Source organism: Rhynchophorus ferrugineus, unplaced genomic scaffold (genome assembly GCF_030347505.1).
Source record: "Rhynchophorus ferrugineus isolate W39M unplaced genomic scaffold, kcgeb_rfMv2 rfM2, whole genome shotgun sequence".
In the NCBI taxonomy this organism is placed as follows: domain Eukaryota; kingdom Metazoa; phylum Arthropoda; class Insecta; order Coleoptera; family Curculionidae; genus Rhynchophorus; species Rhynchophorus ferrugineus.
Window position 1 is genome coordinate 83,342,912 of NW_027472581.1, and position 27,807 is coordinate 83,370,718.

General features: G+C 32.5%; 1 protein-coding gene across 3 annotated transcripts in view; it reads right to left on the reverse strand.

Moving 5' to 3' along the window:
• ft (cadherin-related tumor suppressor fat) overlaps positions 1-27,807 on the reverse strand; it is a 356,891-nt gene that overhangs the window by 56,784 nt on the left and 272,300 nt on the right. For all 3 annotated transcript variants that reach the window (XM_076396624.1, XM_076396623.1, XM_076396625.1), the window contains exon 5: positions 4,952-5,139. In XM_076396624.1, the coding sequence (XP_076252739.1) occupies positions 4,952-5,139 (188 nt within the window). The remainder of the gene's footprint in view (positions 1-4,951; positions 5,140-27,807) is intronic.

A 27,807-nucleotide genomic window follows, 5' to 3' on the forward strand; every position in this document is an offset into this window, starting at 1 on the left:
TATGGCGTCTGTATTTTGGGATGCGTATGGAATAATTTTCATTGACTACCTCGAAAAAGGAAGGACCATCAACAACGACTATTACACAGCGTTAATGGACCATTTGAAGTATGATATCGTGGAAGGACGGCCGCACTTGAAGAAAAAGAAAGTACTGCTTCACCAAGACAATGTACCGTGTCACAAGTCAGTGAAAACGATGGCAAGAATCCATGAATTAAGTTTCGAATTGCTTCCTCATCCACCGTATTTCCCAGGTCTGCCCACCAGCGACTATTTTCTCTTCTCAAATCTCAAAACAATGCTTGCTGGGAAGAAATTTTCGTCGAATGAAGAAGTGATCGCCGAAACTGAGGCATATTTTGAAGCAAAGGACAAATAATACTACAAAAATGGTATCGAAAAGTTGAAGGGTCGCTATTATCAGTGTATCACCCTTGAAGGGAATTGTGTTGAATAAAAAAAATAACTTTGCTAAAAAAATGTGTTTTACTATGCGAAGTTGGGGACTTTTCAATTGACCTGTTATATAACAAGACTACGATTTATATTGTTAAAACCAATAGAGCTATAGGATATACAACTGTGCATTTGCAATAAAAGAAGAAATACATCCAAGGGTTTCTCGGAAAACAGGAAGCCAAGCTACCCCCTCTATGAAAATCCAAAATCAAGATAAAATCCAATCAGCTACTAGCTAGACTACAGACGAGTTATCTTTGGATGAACTATAGTGTATGGGAACTAATAATTTTTAAGAATAAAGAAGATAATTATGTTGAAAAAAAACTAATTTTGTCAAAAAATGTGTTTTACTATGGTAGGCCGGGGACTTTTCAATTGACTTGTTATTATGTTAGTTTTATGACTATCGACTAATTCGACTGTTTTGCGACTATCGACTATTTCGATTGCTTTCAGTCGATAGTTCCCAACGCTAGCATTGACCTCTCTCTGTATAACCATCCAGTCTGCGATCGCCGTTAGTTTGAATTCTTAATCGACCCATTTACACGTAAGTTATAATTGTTACGTCGCAGCAGTGCGAGTGTGTGCGTATATTGGGTAATTAATCGACAATAAATCAATAGTTTTTAATTAATTGTTGCGTTATGTACTGGGGATGCGGATTAAGTTTGAGAGGTTTATAATAGATTGCGTAACCTATGCTATTTGATATCCGATATTCAACGTTTTGTTAGGTTGAACTTAAATAACATATATATTATATCTTTTGATGTCAAAAATTGTCAGTTTCTTTCATGATGAATTTCTTTTTGGAAGAAGCACTCGTATGATTCTAGCCAAATGAAATTTTCATAAAAAATTATTTTAATTTATGTGTTTATACCTGTTTGTTGAGTGATGAATTTTTGAGTTGAGGTTTGAGGTGAAGCGAAAACCTATACACTAAAATGTAACTAATATGCGATAAAATCTAAAAATTGTTATGAAATAATATCTTACTCTGTACATTTAATTGGTTTACGCCTATTGTAAAGGTTATTTGGATCTACATTACATTGTTATGAAAAGCAGATTAGAATACATCATGACTGGACATGCAACTACGGAAGAAAGACGAGCTATAATCTTTGTTATTCTTATAATTTTTTGGGAACTTACAAAGTAGAAAATAATGAGAATATATGCCTATGAACAAAATAGACCTGACCAAAATAGATTGAGCAATACTAGAATATTTCGTGTGATATACGAACTATTCCATATTAAAATATAATTATTTATGTTCTACACCTCACAAAATTGTGTACACTGACTGAATCTAGAGGATTTAATGTTATTCCAGACAGAGTTGTCGCGGAAGAAATTAAAACTTCTGAGATTTAGTCAAAAGCAATATTGTTATGAATTGTTAACTATAAAATTTTTCCTTATATCAAAATTATTTAGAATGTAGTTGTTAATGATTAAAAATAACTTTAGTATGTATTCGCTTATATTTCAGGATGCCAAATTTTAATTTGTCGAATAGAATACTATTTTGTATTATTTCTTAAATACCCACATTTTCAGTATTACATGATATTTTCAAATGGTCAACTGTAATTAGTTTGCTACTTTGACATCTGTTTGCTACCATCCTACACGAAAGCCATTATGTATATTTCGATCTTTGACAATAATAAGTGTTAAAAGTGATGAAAGTGTGATATTTTTGGCTATAACAGTCTTTAGAACTTTTTATAACTTAGAAATTAATTTGTACAGAACAGTTGGTAGTACTTAAAATAATATTGTAAATAGAAAAATAGGTTTAGGTAGATATTAAGCTAAAGTGTGTGTATATGTTAGAATATAAAATACGTGAAGTAGATAGGTTAAATACGTTTTCTGTTTATTTGGCAATTTACTTGTCTTTGAAATTTGTGGTTTTCCCTCGATTCCTCTCCCCTCCCGATAATATGTTTTTCTTTTTGAATGTCGCATAATTTTAGAAAAAATTTTATGATGATGAAATGACACTTTTGTGGATATTCATTGGATATGCCGTATTCAATCGATTTATAATATTTCGATTGAGTTATTCAAAAATTGAATAATACTAATTTAAATGTGCAAGTATCAATTTCTATGCTTTGAAACCAAATCCTGGACAATCTAAAAATTCGTTAAATCGAAGAAACCGTCATGATAGACTGCCACGATATTGTAACAAGGGAACAGTCAGTGGATATATTGTAATATTTATAGAAATTTGCTTGAAAACACTTGTCAAAAACTTTCCATTTTCAGTTGTCTTGCCCATTCTTATTTACTAGCCACAACTTTGTTATTTTTATCAATTTTTATCGTTATTATCCATAATAAAATCTCAAAATAAACAACTTTTGAAATAGTTTATAATTGACTACTTATCTGCTTTTTTGTTACACATGAGACTACATATGGTAAGCTCACTTTTTATGTTACAAATAATACTATTGTTCTAAAATTACTTAGAATTTAGGAATAATTTTAAAATTCTATTATTATAAATAAATAAATAAGATTTAACTAAGTATATTTAACGAAACTAAAGTTGTATATCAATTTCACTTATTAGTTGTACATTTATCACCAAAAAAAGAGGACAATTTGCTGAATATCTAGAAAAAACTTTTAAACCAAACGAAACTAATATTGAATATAATTTTCCAGGCATAGAAGCTGAATATTCCATGATTGAAATAGTCACGCCGAAAGAGCTAACTAAAGTTATTAAAACTGACATTAACAGCAGGAAATCACCAGGGACTCACCAACTTGATCACTACAGCATTTATATTAAAACATGTCCCAGGTATTTGGAAGATGGTGGAATTTATAATGATCCCAAAACCTGGGAAGTCACCAAACGAAACAAAAGCCTATAGACCTATATCACTGCTGCCAGTAATATCTAAGGTTTTTGAAAAACTTCTGTTGAAAAGAATGAAACAGATCATAGAGCGGAAAAACCTAATACCAACACACCAGTTTGGGTTTATTAACAAGCATTCAACAATTGACCAGGTCCACAGTAACGAAAGTAAAAAAGTATGCTCAGCTATATTCTTAGATGTATTAGCCTTCGATAGCACAAGCCTTCGATAAGGTTTGGCGTGAAGGCATTGTTCATAAACTACAGAAAATGTTACCAAAACAACACATTGAACTATTAAAATCATACATTACAACCAGAATGTTTAGAGTCGAACAAGAAGAAGCTTACTTTACATTAATAGAAGTTAAATCAGGTGTACCACAAGGAAGTATACTGGGACCAATGCTTTATCTACTCTACACTTCTGATATACCATAAATGGAGAATATTACGAAAATAGCCTCGCGAAAATTACAACAATCAAGTGAAAATATAAATAAATGAACACAAGCTTGGAAAATAAAAATTAATAAAAGTAAATCTGTGCATGCATGATTTGTGCAGTTCACCTATAAACAGACCGTACAAGCACCAATAACGTTAAATAATACTAGCATTCCGTATAGCAACAACGCTAAATATCTCGGATTGAATATTGATGCAAAACTTCTTTGGAAGGAATATAAAGAAGAAAAGAAAAGAACTGGAATTGAAATATAGGAAAATCTATTGGATAATTGGAGGGAAAATCACAATTATCAGTACATAATAAATTGCTCTTATATAAGCAAAATTCTGAAACCTATATAGACATACGGAGTTCAATTATGGGGATGTTCTGCAAAGAGTAACATAAATAAAATACAATTTTTTCAGAACAAAGTCCTGAAAGGTATTGCGGGCGCACCCAAATACTATAGGATTGATTACCTACATCGAGACCTTCAGATACCCACAGTCAGTCAATAAATCAAGAGAGTTCCAAGAGGGCATTAGGAATTACTCCATTATCATGAGAATATCGAATTATTGCAGCTTTTGGAAACCACCAGAACAGAACATATACTCAAAAGAACCAAACCATTTGATCTTGTGTAGTGTTGTGTACTGAGGTGCATTTAATAACGACACAAATAATGTTGTAACAGTTGTATGTATTTTGATTCTTATTATTGTGTTTATTAATGAAATAGTTTCCTTAACAATTATTTTGTATTTAACTATCAGTTATTTGTGTTTTTGTAGTGTCGGAGATATGTTTGGAAACTAATTTCGGACAGTTTGTTCTTCTAATGTTAACGACTAATGTTAAACTTGCTAGACTGAGCTCTGAGACTGATGTTAAAAGTGAAATGACACCTTTCGTATTGTTTGTTCTCGGTTTTGTCGGTACGAGGATGTTATTTTTACCAGTTTTCCGACATTGGGCGCAACTATTGATGGTTCAAGGCTAAGTAAACATGCATTTTCATTGTTTACACTGTCAGGTATAGACAACTGTTGGTTTTCATAGCGATATTGTGTATAATAAATAACATCGTCATTCTTTTCCGACATACTGTTTATATTGAGTTCGATTCTTACCTGCACGGTGGATGATAGCTGTTTTTCTGGAGACAGAGCCTGATCCGTTGCAGTTACCACTAAATTGTAGAGGTTGATAGTTTCTCGATCCAATGCCCGTTTTGTTGTTATTGTACCATTGGGTGCGATCAAGAAATCCTCATTAGGATCTCCGGCCGTAATGCTGTAGGATATTTTACCATTTTCACCTGTAAAAAAATAAATGACTAATTTATGCCAATTTTAACGTAGCATATTAAATATTTGTTTATCATTTTTATTATTATTTACAAATAGTTGTTATAAATTGCGCTAAGTAATTATTTTTAAGTATATTTCGAATTTACCATATAAATATATTAGCTTATTGTATATTTTAGGTGCTGTATCAGAATAAAGATAAAATATCTCAGTATATAATAATACTGAAGGGTTTATTGAATAATATATAAATATTTAATATACAACATATCAATCATGTCAAGGCGAATATATAAACTATATATAATTTATAAATATTTGTAAAGATAATACAGAAGGGGTTACATATTATTATAATAGTTACTGTTTTGTTATTTTTTCTTTGAATATCTTTATCATTACAGGATTATTGTCAAATGCAAGAAAAATAGCGCGAACACATTATTCATTTTTAGAGCTGAATATATTTTAAGGTAATATTTGTGTTAAGCTAATTAATTACATATACAGCTTGAATAATTTCGTTTTTGTTTTAGGTTTTCATTTAGTGATTATTTAATTGAAGTCGGATTTAATTGATATCGGTATTAAAATGACAGGTAGCAAAATGAATCGGTAGGAAAAACGATCAAAAGAGTTAGCGTTTTGGTAAACATATTGAGAAAAATTATATATATATATATATATATATATATATATATATATATATATATATATATATATATATATATATATATATATATATATGAGATGCAGATTGAAATAGTTAATAAGAATAGAATATATGATGAAAAACGATTTTTCATCAGAATATCAGACTGATTATATTTTCTTATAGAAAAGGGATATTATGAGATTTGTGAGCAATTCTCATTCGACAAACATTTCCAAACTATTTCAATCTGCATCTCTGGATTTGTTCCTTAACTGTTCTCTGATCCTTGTCACACTTTAATCGAATAAATGACCTCGGAAAAATGCGATGAGTTTGCATTTTATCTGAAATATCAAGTTTGGGGATATCAGATTGTAACAGTATATATAGTACAGTATAAAAGTGTCCTAATATTGAATATTTACAGAAGGATTGGTAAAAGGATTGTTCGGTTTATTGCTTTCGGCGTATATTTTACTTTCTTTTTCTGTACTACCTTTCCCAAGTACATAATCTTCTGCATTTGTTTTAATTAAATTCCGTTCAGATTTACAACAGCAGATGATTCGTCAGTTGTCAATACTTTTGGTTTTATTTTCATTAATTCTCAGGCGTTATCAGCGAAATCTTTTTAAATACTGAATGACATCTGCTACTGGCTTGACAAGCAATGGAGGGATGGCATATGACTCGGATTTCCAAGCAATATGATGATTAATTTCGCATTCGCATGAAACTAATGACACTAACCGTAAGATGCCTGAAGAAGTCTAAGTTTTAGGGGAAGAGTTTCCAAAGACAGTCTAAACTGTGAGCCAATGCTTTACATGCATATATCTTATTTACATAATTGCAATTTGGCTTATTTGTTTCCCAGTTCTTTTACAAAACGAGGAATTACACAAGTTATGCTTTAAAGAGCCTGCGATAATGAAAGCGATTAATTAATCAATTAGATAATATATATTTCAGATATATATAAATAACTGCAAAGAAAAACATTTCATAAGCGTCTAAACAATGCTTCAAAAATCAAAATTTACTTCTAAATTATATTAGACCTTTAAAGGATTTAGAATAGGAGGCTATGATGAAATCTCACTGACAGGCTTTACTATTCAGTATGTGTCATTTAGTCGCGACAAGAACAACATTCAGCGCATAGAGTAAATTGGATTTTTTTAAAATTTTCTAATTAAGGGCAGCTGAAGGTTATTGCAAGCGGTGTGAAACTTATAGCAACCATGCTCCATCGATTTCAAGATGTGAATACGTATTGAAAGTGATTTTAATACCTAAAACAAACAGCAAAAAAGAAATTGAACCCGAAGATTGGAAAGCATTACTCGATGATGATTCATGTAAAACGAAAGAAGGACATATAGTTTTTGGGAGTAAAACAATAAACTATTTCCTATCGTTTGAACAACCTAGAGAAGATTGAATGAAGAGATTAAAGCCAAGAGACACCGAAGGGTGTTTGGTCATGTGTGAAAGGCTATTTTAATGGCAAAATTGGAAAAGTTTCTTGCATCGTATTGTCACTGGCGATAAGAAGTGAATTGTAATAATTACAATAATCCAAAACGAGAAAAATCATGGCGGCCACCTGATCATGCATCAACATCAACAACAAAACCATCAGTGGTTATCGCTATCGACTACAATTTATACTTTTGAGTTATGAGTTGTTTGAGTAAAGCTTCACTCCTTATAAAGACGCCAAAATATGATTAGTGAATAGTCTTAAAAAATACATCGTCCGAAGTGGAAACCGTAAATTTCCTGAGAGATCGGCTATCAGCTTTCGAATCGATTTTGCGTAATAGAATTTCAAGTTTAAAAAATCCCCTTTAAAACTTATTTATAGACCTATTAATATAAATTATGATAATGTGGGTATTACGGAAATAATGCCCGTATAGCGAAACCAACGCAAAAACCAATATAATATTGAAATAGGTTCAATATACTCTGAAGATTTACTTTAGAATATGCGCGATTTTCAATAAATCACATTCCGTCCGCGAGACGAACAATTTCTATGCCAGCCGCAGAGAGAAAAATAGAAATTTATTGTATTCACCTGACCTGTGAGGTTATTTTCAATGGGTAATGACGTATAATTAAAGGTATTGTCCATAGGACACTATACATCCAGCGCCATCTTATCCTGTAATCTTCCTGCCGATTACTGGGAATTGTTATTTGTCATTTCGTACGAAAAAAATATGGAATTCTTTGTCGCCTTTTGTTGGGTTCAGCAGCGCTGCGGTTTATTTGATACAGAGGAACTTTATTTTCTTAAAAGTTAAATTAAGGCAGTTGAAATGACTGTCACAGATTGTTATCAGACTTATGAAATAATGCTTTTTCAACAAATCAACATGAAAACGACTTTCGGAGGTCACAAAAGGTTTATGTACACCGACAAAAATATTCAGCAATGCTTCTCTGCTCTAGATTCGTCTAAATTCATGCTGCAAAAAATGTTTCATCTCAATGTGGAACTTTAACCCTCCAACTAACGTAAGATTCAATTAGTGGATAAAATGAGATTAAATTTGCGAAAGAGCTGATGATAGACGTTGAAGAATTCCTAATTATGTTCATCTGACTTAAGAGAATACCACAAAAAACTAACAACGTTATAGCAATTGAAGTTGAAGATATCTCAAGAAATGGAGCTCATACCAATAATGAAGCCTCCATTTTTTAGGACATTTCTGGTCAATTTTAAATATGTTGCAATCGTTTAGGATCTTTTACATTGTTCCACGGGTTTTCTGTATATATTTTATTATATAAAAAAGTAAATAATCGTAGTATAGCGTAAAAATGTATAATATAGTGCTTAAGATACTATACAGTCTCTATTTTACCACCATACTACATTGATCTTAATATATTTTGTCGCTGTAAACTATGTTTCAGAAAATTATTACTTCAAATGAAGAAGCCATAACTAAAACAAATACTTATTTTGATAATGTGTTATACAATGCGAAGACCTGTTATATATTCTGATAAAAATATTTATCATTAGCGTCATCATTATGTTTTTATAAAAAATACAGAGTACCAGTCTGATTAAATTTTCTTATAGAAAAGGGATGGTGCGAGGATTGTGAGGAATTCATTCACTTTTCATTCGACAAACATGTTCAAACCATTGCAATCCGCATCTCTGGATTTGCTCCTTCACTGTTCTCTGATTACCGCATTTTAATCGAATAATTGACCTCGGAAAGATGCAGAGTTTGCCTAAAGCATCCTATCTGAAAGATCCAAGTTTGTGTATATCAGACTGTAACAGTATATAAGTACAGTGTAAAAGTGTCCAAATATTGAAGATTTATAGAATAATTGGTAAAATATTTGTTTGAGGAAAGAAGTGCCCGACTTGATTGTAGTATTTCTCCCTTCCCCGCGCAACATCTTAGAGAAGCTGAAGCTCCTTGTCCGATTAGGTTTATTGCTTCAGGCGTAGATGTCACTTCCTTTTTTGTACTACCTTTCCCAAGTACATGATCTTCTGCATTTCATTCTTTTATTAGAACATCCTGGTCAATTGTAAATATGTTTAGGCATATTGTGTGCAATAAATATTAGCGAATAAAACTCTGATACATCATAATCAAAATAACAGTTGGTAGAGTCGGCAGGAAAGATGGCCAAAGTGCTAACAGCATAAGATAATAATAGGTATAGCCTTTAGGGTACTGTACAGTCTCTGTTATTACCAAACTCTTCTGATTTGGGTCCTTTTAATATTTTTTTGTCTCTGTAAAAAATGTTTCAGAAAAATATTACTTTAAATTAAGTAATGAAATGTAAATGAAGTCATAAAATCTTTATAGTCATAATCACTAAATGAGGTTGGTCGAGTTGATAGGAAAAGTTAAAGAAGTTTAATATACAGTTAAGAACATTTAAAATTTTAAAAATTTAAAAGAACAATTTAAGGCGTGGCACCATATGGTAAGAGTATATATTATGGTGCGTAAGGTATTGTATAGTTTTTAATATTACCAAACTTTTGCGGATGTAGATTTGCAGGTCAGCACAAGAAATCATTTTTATCAATTTTTTGCATTCATCTATCTATTAATATGTACGATTGTACGAAGTAGAATTTTTATATGAGACAATGCTTCTATTAGACAAACCTAGACAATTACTAAAATATTGAGTATTATTTACATTTCGTAGGGTTTAAAAAAACTGCCATGTAGAGAAATTTAAAATAACTTAATCTTCATTTTGAGTTGGACCCTGTCAATTTCAAAGGAACTTGAATATATCTTCATCCTGACAGGCGCAGAGGCCAGTACACACTCTCTACGGTTAACGTCGGCCTTTGGCGGGACACCATGGCGAATTGGACGATCAAGGCACCAACCGAAGTAATTAAAATTCGTCCAGATAACAATGCCCTCCAAATTGCGAGGTCTGGGTCGTGTAGAGACCGAAAGTATTTTATTGTTCCGTTCCGTTTGTACCAAATGATGACTTATCAATAGGAATTAGCGTTGTTTTGTTGACTGGAGATGAAAAATTGAAGAATCGTTCGGACGAAATTCGTGTAGGAGAATGTTGTCTGAAAAAATCATGATATAAACTGAAAATGAGTTGACTTAATGCATCTAATAAACTATGGTGATATTGAGTTGTGACCGCAAGTTATTGAGAGTTATATTAAGATGTGATTATATGTACAGTACAGGTATGTATATGTACAGGTGACTTAAGAGAATACCACAAAAATCTAACAACGTTATAGCAATTGAAGTTGAAGGTATCACAAGAAATGGAGCTCATACCAATAACGAAGCCTTCATTTTTTAAGAACATTTCTGGTCAATTTTAAATATGTTGCAATCGTTGAGGATCTTTTGGATTGTTCCACGGTTTTTCTGTATAAATTTTATTATATAAAAAAGTAAATAATGGTAGTATATGTAAGAATGTATAATATAGTGCTTAAGGTACTATACAGTCTCTATTTTATCACCATAAAACCTGATCTTAATATTTTTTGTCGTTGTAAAGTATGCTTCCGAATATTATTACTTCAAATGAAGAAGCCATAACTAAAACAAATACTTATTTTGATAATGTGTTACACAGTGCGAAGAACTGTTATATTTTCTGATAAAAATATTTTATTATTATGTTTTTATGAAAAATTCTGGGTATCAGATTGATTATATTTTAATATAGAAAAGAGATTGTGTGAGGATTGTGAGGAATTCATTCACTTTTCATTCGACCAACCAAACCATGTCCAAACTTTGGCAATCTGCATCTCTGGATCTGTTCTTTAACTGTTCTCTGATTATCGCATTTTAATAGAATAATTGTCCTCGGAAAGATGCAGAATTTGCCTATAGCTTCCTATCTGAAAGATTGCAAGTTTGAGTATATCAAACTGTAACAGTATAAAAGTGTCCAAATATTGGAGATTTAGAGAAGAATTGGTAAAAGATTTGTTTGAACAAAGAAGTGCCAGACTTGATTGTAGTATTTCTCTCTTCCTCGCGCAACCTCTTAGAGAAGCTGAAGCTCCTTGTCTGATTAGGTTTATTGCTTCAGGCGTAGATGTCACTTCCTTTTTTGTACTCCCTTTCCGAAGTACATGATCTTCTGCATTTGCTTTTGTTAGAACATTCTGTTAATAATATATAATGTATAATATAGTGCTTAAGGTACTATACAGTCTCTATTTTATCACCATAATCCCCTGATCTTAATATTTTTTGTCGCTGTAAAGTATGCTTCCGAATATTATTATTTCAAATGAAGAAGCCATAATTAGAACAAACACTTATTTTGATAATGTGTTACACAGTGTGAAGACCTGTTATATTTTCTGATGAAAAATATTTATCATCAGCATCATCATTATGTTTTTATGAAAAATTCAGAGTACCAGAATGATTATATTTTCTTATCTCTCCAAATTGCGAGGTCTGGGTCGTGTAGAGACCGAAAGTATTTTATTGTTCCGTTCCGTTTGTAGCAAATGATGACTTATCAATAGGAATTAGCGTTGTTTTGTTGACTGGAGATGAAAAATTGAAGAATCGTTCGGACGAAATTCGTGTAGGAGAATGTTTTCTGAAAAAATCATGATATAAACTGAAAATGAGTTGACTTAATGCATCTAATAAACTATGGTGATATTGAGTCGTGACCGCAAGTTATTGAGAGTTATATTAAGATGTGATTATTATAAAATTTCCATACTTAAACACTTTAATAATTATCAAATAACTGAATCAAAGAACTGATGATAGACGTTGAAGAATCTCGAATTATGTTCAGGTGACTTAAGAGAATACCACAAAAATCTAACAACGTTATAGCAATTGAAGTTGAAGGTATCTCAAGAAATGGAGCTCATACCAATAATGAAGCCTTCATTTCATTAGAACATTTCTGGTCAATTTTAAATATGTTGCAATCGTTGAGGATCTTTTGGATTATTCCACGGTTTTTCTGTATAAATTTTATTATATAAAAAAGTAAATAATGGTAGTATAGCGTAAGAATGTATAATATAGTGCTTAAGGTACTATACAGTCTTATATTAATTACTTCAAATATTATTACCGAATATTAATATTATTACCGAATATTATTACTTCAAATGAAGAAGCCATAACTAAAACAAATACTTATTTTGATAATGTGTTACACAGTGCGAAGAACTGTTATATTTTCTGATAAAAATATTTTATCATTATGTTTTTATGAAAAATTCTGGGTATCAGATTGATTATATTTTAATATAGAAAAGAGATTGTGTGAGGATTGTGAGGAATTCATTCACTTTTCATTCGACCAACCAAACCATGTCCAAACTTTGGCAATCTGCATCTCTGGATCTGTTCTTTAACTGTTCTCTGATTATCGCATTTTAATAGAATAATTGTCCTCGGAAAGATGCAGAATTTGCCTATAGCTTCCTATCTGAAAGATTGCAAGTTTGAGTATATCAAACTGTAACAGTATAAAAGTGTCCAAATATTGGAGATTTAGAGAAGAATTGGTAAAAGATTTGTTTGAACAAAGAAGTGCCCGACTTGATTGTAGTATTTCTCTCTTCTTCACGCAACCTCTTAGAGAAGCTGAAGCTCCTTGTCTGATTAGGTTTATTGCTTCAGGCGTAGATGTCACTTCCTTTTTTGTACTCCCTTTCCGAAGTACATGATCTTCTGCATTTGCTTTTGTTAGAACATTCTGTTAATAATGTATAATGTATAATATAGTGCTTAAGGTACTATACAGTCTCTATTTTATCACCATAATCCCCTGATCTTAATATTTTTTGTCGCTGTAAAGTATGCTTCCGAATATTATTATTTCAAATGAAGAAGCCATAATTAGAACAAACACTTATTTTGATAATGTGTTACACAGTGTGAAGGCCTGTTATATTTTCTGATAAAAAATATTTATCATCAGCATCATCATTATGTTTTTAGGAAAAATTCAGTGTACCAGAGTGATTATATTTTCTTATCTCTCCAAATTGCGAGGTCTGGGTCGTGTATAGACCGAAAGTATTTTATTGTTCCGTTCCGTTTGTACCAAATGATGATTTATCAATAGGAATTAGCGTTGTTTTGTTGACTGGAGATGAAAAATTGAAGAATTGTTCGGGCGAAATTCGCGCAGGAGAATGTTGTCTGAAAAAATCAGGATATAAACTGAAAATGAGTTGACTTAATGCTTGTAATAAACTATGGTGATATTGAGTCGTGACCGCAAGTTATTGAGAGTTATATTAAGATGTGATTATTATAAATTTTCCATACTTAAACACTTTAATAATTATCAAATAACTGAATCAAAGAACTGATGATACACGTTGAAGAATCTCGAATTATGTTCAGGTGACTTAAGAGAATACCACAAAAATCTAACAACGTTATAGCAATTGAAGTTGAAGGTATCACAAGGAATGGAGCTCATACCAATAATGAAGCCTTCATTTTTTTAGAACATTTCTGGTCAATTTTAAATGTGTTGCAATCGTTAAGGATCTTTTGGATTGTTCCACGGTTTTTCTGTATAAATTTTATTATATAAAAAAGTAAATAATGGTAGTATATGGTAAGAATGTATAATATAGTGCTTAAGGTACTATACAGTCTCTATTTTATCACCATAATCCCCTGATCTTAATATTTTTTGTCGCTGTAAAGTATGCTTCCGAATATAATTATTTCAAATGAAGAAGCCATAATTAGAACAAACACTAATTTTGATAATGTGTTACACAGTGTGAAGACCTGTTATATTTTCTGATAAAAAATATTTATCATCAGCATCATCATTATGTTTTTATGAAAAATTCAGAGTACCAGAATGATTATATTTTCTTATCTCTACAAATTGCGAGGTCTGGGTCGTGTAGGGACCGAAAGTATTTTATTGTTCCGTTCCGTTTGTACCAAATGATGACTTATCATTAGGAATTAGCGTTGTTTTGTTGACTGGAGATGAAAAATTGAAGAATCGTTCGGGCGAAATTCGTGTAGGAGAATGTTGTCTGAAAAAATCAGGATATAAACTGAAAATGAGTTGACTTAATGCTTGTAATAAACTATGGTGATATTGAGTCGTGACCGCAAGTTATTGAGAGTTATATTAAGATGTGATTATTATAAATTTTCTATACTTAAACACTTTAATAATTATCAAATAACTGAATCAAAGAACTGATGATAGACGTTGAAGAATTCCGAATTATGTTCAGCTGACTTAAGAGAATACCACAAAAATCTAACAACGTTATATCAATTGAAGTTGAAGGTATCACAAGGAATGGAGCTCATACCAATAATGAAGCCTTCATTTTTTTAGAACATTTCTGGTCAATTTTAAATATGTTGCAATCGTTGAGGATCTTTTGGATTGTTCCACGGTTTTTCTGTATAAATTTTATTATATAAAAAAGTAAATAATGGTAGTATATGTAAGAATGTATAATATAGTGCTTAAGGTACTATACAGTCTCTATTTTATCACCATACTCACCTGATCTTAATATTTTTTGTCGTTGTAAAGTATGCTTCCGAATATTATTACTTCAAATGAAAAAGCTATAACTAAAACAAATACTTATTTTGATAATGTGTTACACAGTGCGAAGAACTGTTATATTTTCTGATAAAAATATTTTATTATTATGTTTTTATGAAAAATTCTGGGTATCAGATTGATTATATTTTAATATAGAAAAGAGATTGTGTGAGGATTGTGAGGAATTCATTCACTTTTCATTCGACCAACCAAACCATGTCCAAACTTTGGCAATCTGCATCACTGGATTTGTTCTTTAACTGTTCTCTGATTATCGCATTTTAATAAAATAATTGTCCTCGGAAAGATGCAGAATTTGCCTAAAGCATCCTAACTGAAAGATTTCAAGTTTGGGTATATAGTGCTTAAGGTACTAAACAGTCTCTATTTTATCACCATAATCCCCTGATCTTAATATTTTTTGTCGCTGTAAAGTATGCTTCCGAATATTATTATTTCAAATGAAGAAGCCATAATTAGAACAAACACTTATTTTGATAATGTGTTACACAGTGTGAAGACCTGTTATATTTTCTGATAAAAAATATTTATCATCAGCGTCATCATTATGTTTTTATAAAAAATACAGAGTACCAGAATGATTATATTTTCTTATCTCTCCAAATTGCGAGGTCTGGGTCGTGTAGAGATTGAAAGTACTTTATTGTTCCGTTCCGATTGTACCAAACGATGAATGTATGTGATCAAGTGATTCTATTCCATATCCTACACTCCTCTGGATTTATTTAATTTAGATTTTCAAAAATTGACTAAATGAATGATTACATATCTTTAAAAGTAAGTAACAGGTCAAGTGAAATATCCCCGGCCCACCATAGTGAATTTTTTTTTTGCCAAAATTAGTTTTTTTTTATTCAACATAATTCCCTTCACTAAAAGGGTGATACACTGATTATAGCGAATCTCCAATTATTCGATGCCATTTTTGTAGTACGATTTGTCCTTTTATTTAATTTTTATTTAAATAATTAAAATTATTTTTAATAAATTTTTATTATTAAAATAAAAATTGAATTTATTAAATTTTATTAGTTAGTCAAGGGATGCGTGTATAAATTTGATAACTGTCGGATCATTAGTTTGTGAATTATAGCATTTTGAGTGTAGCAACTTTTGTTATTTAAAAAAAAATAAAAAAAAAATGAATTTCGCATGTTGATAAAATATTGCTTTTTAAAGGGAAAAATACTACAGTTGAAGCAAAAACTTGGCTTGATGCCGAATTTCCGGACACTGCCCCAGGAAAATTAACCATCAAGTATTGATATGCTAAGTTTAGACGTGCTGAAATGAGCATCGATGGCGGTGAACGCAGTGGACTTCTAAAAGAGGTTGTTACCGACGAAAACATTTAAAAAATCCACAAAATGATTTGGAATGACAGTACATTGAAATTGAATGAAATAGCAGACACTCTGAAGATATCAACTAAACGTGTACATCATATCATTCACGAATATTTGGGTCTAAGAAAGCTCTGTGCAAAGTGGGTGCCGCGCGAGCTACTTTTGACGAAAAACAACGACAAGTTGACGATTCAGAGTAGTGTTTGAAGACGATCAAACGTGATGAGTGGATACGATGTGGACTGCACACGATGAACCCGCTCCTGCTGGCTGGCAAGGTTATGGCGTCTGTATTTTGGGATGCGCATCAAGGACCATCAACAGTGACTATTACACAGCGTTATTGGACCGCTTGAAGAACGAAATCGCCGAAAAACGGCCGCACTTGAAGAAAAAGAAAGTGGTGCTTCACCAAAATAATGTACTGTGTCACAAGTCAGTAAAAACGATGGCAAAAATCCATGAATTGGGCTTCGAATTGCTTCCACATCCACCGTATTCTCCAGATTTGGCCCCCAGTGATGACTTCCTGTTGAGTTGGAGGATCGCTGTAATCAGTGTATCACTCTTGAACGTAATTATGCTGATTAAAAAAAAACTAATTTTGCTAAAAAATGTATTTTACTATGATAGGGCGTGGACTTCTCAATTGACCTGTTAAGTTAGCCGGCACGGCACTGGCGGTTGCGTTTCCCCCCGTCATAAATAATCGTTACGACCAATTTGAACAAAACGACTCGAGAAAATGTTTATGTAAATTCGGTGGGGCCGTAGATCGTCCGGGCTGCCTTCTCGCGGTTCCGCAAAAACGCGGGGCGCGGGATTGGAGGGGGCTACCGGTGGGACGCTGGTGCCGCGAACGCCGAATTTTCGGCGTGGACGCGCGACGGAAACAGTGGCCCGACAAATTTCCGGATTTATGGATGCAAATGCGGCGAGTAACAGCACTGCGCGCAGCTCGTTGGTCACGGCGAACGCGACTATATATTATTATTTGTCAAAAGAAGAAGAAATGTAACGGTGAAAACAGGAGGGGTATATATAACGCTTGAGCGAAATATAAGGTTACCGATACATTAAAAATAGCAGTCCTAAAAATTAATTATTGGATCTATAAATTAGTTTTATTTCGAAAAATCGGTACTCTAAACTTGAGGAACAAGCGATATTACACGCTTTAAATAACTTCACAGACGCACACCACATAATCCCAAACGAACAATTCGGTTTCCGTGCCAAACATTCAATCCTTCAGCTTGATGAAGGATCGCGTCGCAGCAACAATCCACTAGGCATTAAGAAAAGGTCGAAAAACTGGGATCGTCTGTTTATATGTTTCCAAAGCTTTCGATCAATTATAGCACCACGGTCTAATAATCAAAGTAAAGCAGCTTGGTCTACCGAATGACCTAATCTCCCTGATAGATTCATACTTGGACGGTAGGTCATTTCAAGTGAGGATCGGTGATGCAGCCTCCTCTCGTAAACAGATTTCCGCAGGAGTACTGCAAGGTGCTCCACTATCCCCAGCCGTATTCAACCTCTATATGGCTCATTTCCCACTCTACAAACATTCTCACACAGCATTTTATGTAGATGATACCGCTTTTTTTTTAGTCCTGACGTTATCCGTGACAGACTTCCAGAAGTCCAACTGAACCAGGCGATTACGTGGTAAAAATTCTGGCGGCTGCAGATAAGCCCGAGCAAAACTAAGGCTATTCTGTTCCATTGCAAGAAGGAGTTCCACGCCTATTGCCTAAAATTGATAAAGTCCCTATCCCCTGGCTCCAGAAAGTATCATACCTTGGTCTCCAGTTCGACCACAAACTCAAATGGTCAGATCAAATACATCACGCCATTTGCAAAGGCAAAGGCGTGTACAGCCCACTATTTCCACTCCTCTGCAGAAAAAGTAAACTCCCAATCCCCTAGTAAGCGACTCTGTACAAAATGCTAGTCCGTCCAGTCTGCCTCTACGGAGCATAGGTGTGCTACGGGTATGTCTCAATGCCACATGTTTTATGAGGAACGTTAACACTCACCTTGAAACAGGCATCCCGTTAGTAAAGAATTTCACTATCGGTCGGTATAAGGTTCTTCATAGGCGCCTTAGAACCCGACAACACCTTGATTAAATCCCTACCCATCCACAAACCTCGGTAGTAAACCAACTACAACAATCCCAGTCGTAACCCAGGGTCTCTGTCACCCGCAAATCACTTCACTATCCCGAACCCGAAGGTACATCAGTAAAGGACCATTTGGTTCTAGCTGGTCATCTTGAAATAAGAAAAAAAAATCCGTACATTGTATTTAATTTGTCGCTTTAGCGGGTGTACTCATTTGGCAATAGTACGGCGTTGATATAATGGGGACGGGGACTGACATAAAGTGTATATATAAAATAATAAATTAATAAATAAATAAAATTAATAACACAAGCAGTGGGGCTAAAAGTCTAAATAATCTATATACAATTTAAAAATGAACACAAATATAGGACTACAAAAACAACCATAACGGAGTAGAGGTTCTATCCAGACAGCACACATCAGCACCCATACCGAAGTGGTAATGGTTATTTGATCAGTAACTCTAAACTTAGCATAGGCTAGAGTCTATGGAGAAAACCGATTTCTCTCAGTCATTTTCTCTTTCGGTCTACAAAGTACCTGGAATATAATCCCAGATGTTGAACACAGGCGGGGTACCAACAGCGCCAACTAGCAGACGATAACGAATACCTGGCAGCCTACTTTCGATCACTCAGCGAGTGGTCCACAAATTATTGAGAATTTAGAAGGGTATCTTAAATGGGCGCATGAGAAACAGTGTTTTAGTTTGTTTATTTGCGGCTAGATGACTCGAGGTATGAATTAGGTAGCAAAGCTGAAATTTGATACTTTCTGTTTTCAGAAGCTTAATCTAGAAAATAAGAAGGCGTAGAATACGTGTGTTTATTTTTGGTGGAAATAATCAAGAAGTTACTTGATATTTTGGACTTTTTTGGTAATTATATATTCCTATATTTCTATAGGAAATATCTACAGAAACAGTTTGATTTATATACAAAAAAATTCGGTTTAATATTTTTCGACAAAGCTTTTGTTGAAAGCGTTTCTTTTGCAAATTTAATAAACTTATAAACGTGTTAAATATTATAATTTTGTTAACTGTATTTTTATGGTTCTTTTTTAATTAAAATAATTTGTGTAAATCTGAAGACATCTCAGGTGTTGCGTTCCAGGATGTAGTACCGTTTCAAAGAGAATGCACAACTTTCTTAAGGATCCTGCTGATGTCAGAAATGGCTTTTAGCAATAAATAATGAAAAACTGATGAGAATCTCTTGGGAGGTCGTAACTAAGAGCAAAAGGGTTTGTAATGTACATTTTACACAGGCTGACCACAATCATCAACTACAAGAAACGTGGAAGTGTATTGCAGTGTAAGTCTTTTATAATGTAGCATAGAAAAAGGAAAACATTGATCCAAATATGCCAGGAAATTTTATTGACTTGAATAGTGAAGTTAAAAAGCCCGGCAGTGTGATAGATATAATTTGACAAAGCCAGGGACTTTTTTTACTTTGCTGGTAAATGATGTCTCGATTGTTCTATTTAGTTCCCAGATTATGCACAAAATTTAACAAGCAGCCAAATTTTATTTGGCCAAATGCCTGTATTTTTCTAAACAATTAACAGTATTGAGCATTCTCAACGAGACGTGAATAGAAGGAACAGGTGTTTGTTTCGGTGGATGAGAAAAGTGAACAGAATAGCAAAAGGCATAAATGAAACATTCTTTATTGCCACATCTAAATATAACACAGCTTCTATGGATGACGTACAATTATATACTTACAATAAATATTTGGCAAAAAAAAAGAAGATTTAAAAAGACATTTCAAAATAAATAGTCTTTCAACATATATATTGTACTGTACTCTGTATGTGGCCGAGTTATATTTAAGATAATATAAAATGTTACATATTTAATAATTTTTTAAACTTTGTATATTTAAAAGTATAAGTTTTGTGTTAAATCGGTTATATTACGTTTAAATGTATTGTTAGTATAATATATTGATTAAACATAGAAAATTCTAAGTATTCTCATTTGAAATAATATTTGCAATTTACATTTTACATATATTTAAATAAAATGTATTTTTAAACTTTTATTGCAATTTTATTTTTATTATTGCTATTATTATTAATAAGATATTTTAAATTTCCCGCTACTCATATTGTAAGTCGCGCCCTCTGATGGTAAATGAATGCTAAACTTATTCACAGGTAATGCTTGGGAGATACACTTTTAATTCCTCTGTGATTGGTGGACTGATCATTATTCAGTTCAGACATGCCACTATCGACTACTCAAGTTCGTCTACAGGTAAACCCAGCGGCGCTTTCTTTTATCTATTTGTATTTTTCACATTTTTTATAACTTAATATAACGGTCACATAATGTAAACACCACAGTTTCATTTCGTTTTACCTTCATTCACCAAGCCATAAAAACAACCCTAAAGGCCTTTCATTTATTACGTAAGATGATTTGGAAGTTTAGAAGTTAAAGGAGGATTAGTTGGGTTAAAGAGCTAAGAGGTAAAATTAAACCAAAGTTGATTATTAGCAAAAAAATTAAATTACTAGTCTTGCAGGTACAAATAATTATCCCTACAAATTCGGTTTTTGGAAAATAAAGATTAAAACAAACCAAGCGTTACATTCTTATGTAATAAATATTAAAAAGTGAGTATCAGGGATCTGAAGAAGATAGAAATGCACCACATATAACAAAGAAACCCATATGACAACCACCATCCAGCTTTAGCTCATTTAATTGTGCAATTTAATCGTATTATCGCAACGAATTTTCCAATCTGCATATTGTGATGTTTGACCGACGTCTTCGTCGGTTTTTTTATTCCGCTGCTCCTTCTTGTCCATCGGGCGTCCGATTCAAGGAAGGCCTCGTCGACAAATTAACTTTTTGACGTGCCTCTTCGCGAGGATGGCCCGGCCCGTCCGTCCGATTCCGGACACTGAGTAAATTAAAGTCGAAAAAAGCGAACGTACATACAGGCAACCGTACACGTTACGGTTCGTCGTTGAATAGGCTAGACGACTGTAAAAGGAATCACAGAAATATCCATTTGAAATAACGATATATTGTAGAGAGATTATTAAAAATATATTTATTTTAAAATTAAAAGTGGGGTTATTAAGATTTTACCATAAAAAGATATATAAATAGATTTTACCAATAAAGATACCAGAAATATTTCAAAATTTGCCATTTTCAGTTAAATATTTATCAGAAGCGCCACGAAACATTAACATCATTTACCGTACAAAGTTTGAATTTTTGGCGCCCTTCGATTTTATTTAGATTACTTATCTTATACTTCTCAGTTAAATATTGGTCTTGATGACTGTAACTAAAATAATAGTTTTAAAATTTATATTAGAAGTTTTATAGAATTGAAGTGATTGAGTAATCCAGACGCACTAACCTAAAACACAAAAACTTAAAAATGTTATGATGATGACTGTAATATACAGATGCAAATATATTTGACAGGGCTATCAAAATATTTACTGATGCCTCCATATCTCGCAGCCGGCTTGGCAGTGCATTTGCGGTGGACAACCGGGCATTCCGTTTCAAGCTCCCTGAATATGGTACAGTATTCACCGCTGATTTCTTCACGATATTCAAAACACAATTCTTCAAAGAATAGGTAATTCTGACTGACTCCCAAAATGCTCTCGAATGTTTCCTGGAACAGAAGTTCCACCATCCTCTGGTCAACCATCCCTGCCCTCTATCTGAATGGGACCAGGACAAGTTTACTATTGATCCCTTCTCACGCTGGAATACCGGGAAATGAGAGCAGTGCAAATATAAATTTGCAGCCTCCTCTCCCTTCCCTATCACGAATGTACATACTGACCTTATCCCATTCGTTTCTTGTTTCATAAATAACGAGGTACAACGTCGTTGGGCCCAGCCCAACCACAATAAGCTCTTTGAGGTTACAGCTGATTTTTTCTCCTCTCTTCGCGTTCCTTCCCTTCGCCACCATGCCGTAGCTTTGAATCAACTGAGATTAGGCCACAGACGTTTCTCGCACGGTCACTTGATGACTTCGAGCCCGCCTGCTCACTGTGGGCTTTGTTACCGTGCCCCTATCTCAGTCTACCACATACTGAACGACCGTCCACGGCTCATTCAGATTAGAACCAAGTATGGTCTACTTTTAGAAACTTTTAGAAACGTCTTAACGGGAGAAAATACAGACATACTCCTCGTATTTCTACGAGAAATCGATTTTATCCATAGAATTTAGCCTATGTCAAGTTTGGTTGTTACAAACCAAATAACCATTACCACCTGTCTGGATAAAACCTCTACTTCGTTATGGTTGTGTTTATAGTCCTCTATTTGTGTTCATTTTTAAATTGTATATACACTATTTATACTTTTAGCCCCCCTTTTTGTGTTATTAATATTATTTATTTATTAATTTATTATATTATATATACACTTTAAGTCTGTCCTCGTCACCATTATATCATCACCGTACTATTGTATAGTCGCGAAATGACGACACCCGTCAAAACGACAAAAAATCATTTAACACATCTGATGTTGAAACTTTCAGCAGCTCCGTGAAAGGAAGAAGTGTATCAAATTACCTTGTAATATTTGGGTAAATAAAATGCACAAATTACCATTCTCTCCTAAACTTTCAAAATAGATCTCTGTTTAGTTTCTTTTACTTTACTTCATTGCAGTGACAATATTTTGATTCATACATAGCCTGTACTAAGTATTGTTCGAAATGGTTGAAACTTGTGTTTGCCATAACACACACATATCAGGCTGTAAAAGTTTGCTTTTTGTAATCTAATCAGGATGGAATTTTATTGACAATTGTTGAAGGCTTGAAGTTAGATAATATTTTCCTTTGTATTTTGGGAATAAGTGATCGCTCAATAGTCAACAACAGTGTAAGTTTTATAAAAAGTAGTAATTATAATAGTATTTTTGCATAAAGCATAATTATCATTAGCACAAATAAATTAATTAATATGTAAATAATTAATTTATTAATCCAAATTTTATTATGTAACTTTTAGGGTAGGTTTACATATCTTCTATATATTCTTGTATATAGACATGGATAAAAAATCAACACTCCCTTGTCATTTATGATTATTATTTTATATTTTATTATATAATTACTTTTTGTATATTTTAATGTCTCCTTTTACCAACGCGGGTTTATCTGGACAGGACTTACTGTTTGACGTGGACTCTGAACCACGGTCCTCAGCATTAAGTCTACCGACTGGCGAGTGAACAACTTAGAAATCATCTCAGAACACATTTGGTCTTACCCAACCTGGCTACCGGCGTGACTGCGGTCATTATCCTTGTCGGATTTAGCACTCTTACCTAGGACAATCACGAATATTAAACAATCACAAATATAAATTTACAACCATGCCCTAGTAGGATTCGAACCTGCGACTAATGCAACAGTAGGTGGACGGTCCTGTCGCCTTTACCATTTCGCCAACCAAGTCGGTATTATGTTATTATTAATATTAGCTCAACATTAGTTCATTTGTGGACTAATTTCTGAATAGTTTATGCATATTTCTTGCAGTTTGTCTTGCAGTTGATTTTCTTGTATTTTTGTCTAACTTCTTTACAAACATGTTTTATATAAAAAATAGTGCTCTATTGTTGTAGGAGTACAATGCATTGTTGACTAATATAAAAATAATTGATTTATCACTCAAAACTTATTTTACGCCTACGCACATTTTATTTAATATTATTGGCCATAATGTGAAATATAATATATATTTTTATAAAATATATTGTGTAGTAGTTATAACCAAACTATCAGTCATAACTTTAGAAACAAGCTTAAAAGATATTTATTACTCTTTGAACCAACTCCCTAACAACTCTAATAACAAGGAGTTATACAACAATTCTCAAGCATCAGCGTTTTGATTTTTGTTGGTGCCTTTTGTCACTCATAGCTATTGAAAGATAATAAAAATAAAGCTAATTGGTTATCATTAAAAATTATTAGCTATAAAAGCATTAACATTAGCTAGTGTCTTTCTAATATACACGATTTATGAAAGCAATATCTACGACAGACATTACGGAGTATTTAAAGCTGTAACTAATGATAATTATACGAAAATTTCAACGGAAGTTTGCTTTCAAATTCGGCATATTATAGATACATTATTACCAACATACAAAAATAGAGATCCTTACATGTGGATACATCTCTTTGAAGGATTCACATGCTGCATTTCGAATATTCTATACAGACCGTATTTTAACTGTCCTTTAATTGATTTTAGCGGAAACCATTTTTAGAAAGTCGGAAAGAAACAGGTGGGACCGGTCCTACAGTCATGTTAATACCGAAGTTTTTCAAGTTTTAGATAACACTCAAGCAAGATGCATACTCAAAATCATTAAATCCTTTGATCTTGTAGTACATTGAAATGCATTTAATGCAAAATATCAGCATTGTTAATACATAAATATTACTATCGTAGGGATGAAATAAGGACTAATGGGTTCTCCTAGATAAATACCTCAGCATTGACTACCAACAATGTTATAATTATAGAAGCAGCTTTCGAGTATAATCACGTGTTGTGTAAAACTGTACAGTTATTTTCTTCATTGTTGTAAGATCATGTAGTAATTTCACAACTTGACAATATGGTTATGATATTTATGAAAAATATAAATATTCTTTTAAAACTATTTAATACTCTTTTACCAGCTACTTATAATGGAATAGAATAGTATTTAAAACAATTATCGAAACCTTATCCAAAGTTATGTATTCGTGGCTTTGAATATATTTCTTTTCCACTCTGAATTTAACTTTCCTGTGTGGCAGCGTATTGTTAAAAGAGCAGCTAATGTTATTCATATGTTGTTCTTTGAGTTCATTGCGTATGTACAATGAATGGTGCCTGACTGGTGATTCTGGGTATTTATAAAACCGTTGGATTATTTGCAATAACATCGAAAAAAGTACGGTCGTTATCGATAGCGGGTTTGCGCGCTGAATATCAAGAACCATCGGTGGTATTTGCAGATTCTCACGTTATAATATCAGTCAAAAATAATGCCGTCTCGTTCTTTGAATATATAACAGGGCGGTATACTCGGTATATATGAGTTCATATAAAGGTGGTTTGGTTTTGTATTATGTCAAAATTATATTAATGTTTTTTAAATATTTTTTTCCGTAAGGGGCAGCAGTGTTTATGCAGTTTTTATACATATACAGGCGATGTATAATATACTATGAACATTTCACTATGTCATGTAAATAATATTTATTTATTTGTTAAGGTGCTGAGCAACTATTTGTTTTAAAAATAGGATACATTACCCCACAATATCTAGGGATTAGGAAGAATATGGAAGAACAAGGGAAGTGCAGAATATAAGGTCAAATTTTTAAAGGTTCTAAAATCCAAACAGCTTCAATTTTATTTATAGTGAGCACTTAAGTTGCCAAATTTATAATACATCGTTTTCAACGACGGAATAGGTATCAACATATGCCAAAATTTAATGATAACAAGAACAAAGAAGAAAATAATTGTTGTGTTGGAAGTAGTCAAGTCATTAATGAGGTTTGTGCATTAACAATAGTAGCAAAAACTGTAGTAACTGATAATAATTAGACATTTATTTTAAACGCAATATATTTTAGTAAACATTTAAATTTTATTTTAGAGCTAAGATGTATATTTTATTATATAAAAAATATTATTATATTAACTATACTGGCTGGGTTTGATCAAAACGATTTTAGTCTTTTTTATGGTAATGTTTATTTATATGGTTCTTGTTAATTGTTTAAATATGTAAATTTATTTAAATATGGTGTTTTTATAAAAATAGTAAGACATATAGAACTTACTTTTATTATTTAATTTTATTCAATAATTTTTGAAATAAAATGTGTTATTTCAAAAAAATTTCAATGTTTATTTCCCTCCTTATATATAGTTTCAACATTAAATCAATTATTTGTCATATTGGTGTATAATATAATAATTATAAAATATAATAATGATGTGTAATATCATGTTTTTATAAAGATAGAATAGCTGGACATATATTAATTATATTTTTATTATTTCGTTTTATTCAATACTTTTTTAAATAAAATGTGTTATTTCCAAAATTTTACCATTTTTATTTACCTTCTGATTCTATTTACCTGCTTAATATATTCGACATTAGAGCTAATAATCACGATAAAAAAAAGTAAATAAAGTTGTATATACGCATGAGCCAAACTCGGATTATTCTCTGTTTTATAATTAAATGAAGCCAATATGCGCCAAATACGGAGATGTTGGAGTAATGTATCCTTTTAAAAATAGCTGCAAATTTTCGCGGAATATATTCGTAGAGTGACTGGACAGTTTCCAACAGAATGTTGTCTTATTCGTCTATCCGCCTATTAAATCATCCGCCAATTGGTTCAACGATGGCAGAGATGAGACTCTTTTCCTCAGTATTTCTTATAAAACTTTTCCTAATGGTTAAGTTATATTAAGGTCTGATAGTTTTGATGTACAGGAATATGTTTGATGACATATTGATGTTCCTCAAATCAACAATGAAACTGAAACTGTTTTTGTCGAAAGAGTATTACTCAAGTGAGTTTTGATTTCTACTGTCACTTTTGCTGCGGTAGTTTTATGTCGTCTGGACACAATGATTTTAATGCTCCTCGGTCTCTGTCAGTTAACTTTGGATTTAGACCACCATTATTCTTTGCCGACGTTTTTAACCATGATTTGTGTATGTGAAACTGATGTGGTTTCGGTAAAGTTGAAGCATCAGTCACTAAAGATCAAAGATCTACTCGTGTAAAATCAATGGCATTATCAAAAAAACCCAATGTTTGGATTAGTAGTCGGCTAGTAGTTGGTATTAGCTGTTATTTTATTAATTTGTATATCAAGTTACATCTGTGATCTGAGATGTACTGTTAAATCTTTCAAAGTCAATATAAACCAAATTCTGGTTCATTAAAAATGTGAGAGAGATGGACATTTTGTCAAACAGGGTGACGAATAAATTGACCTACACCCAATATATTTGAGTGTTGTGCAGTGTTCTTGGCTCATTGGTATATCTATTGTATACAGTTGAACTACCGACCTCAGGAAACACTATTGTTGTAACATATGCTGACGACACAGCGGTTTTATCATCACACGAGAGAAAAGAAAACTTCTACTTCATCTTAACAAAGTCGAATCGTGCTTGAAAACGTGGTGTATCAAAGCAAATGAGACAAAATCTACCCATGTAACTGTTACCCTGCGTAGAAGAACATGTCTCGCAGTAAAATTGAATAATCGCGAACTTCCGCAAGCAGATAACGCTAAATATATGGGAGTGCATTTTGATCGACGTTTGGTGTGGAAAAAACATATAGTGACAAAACGCAAACAGCTTGT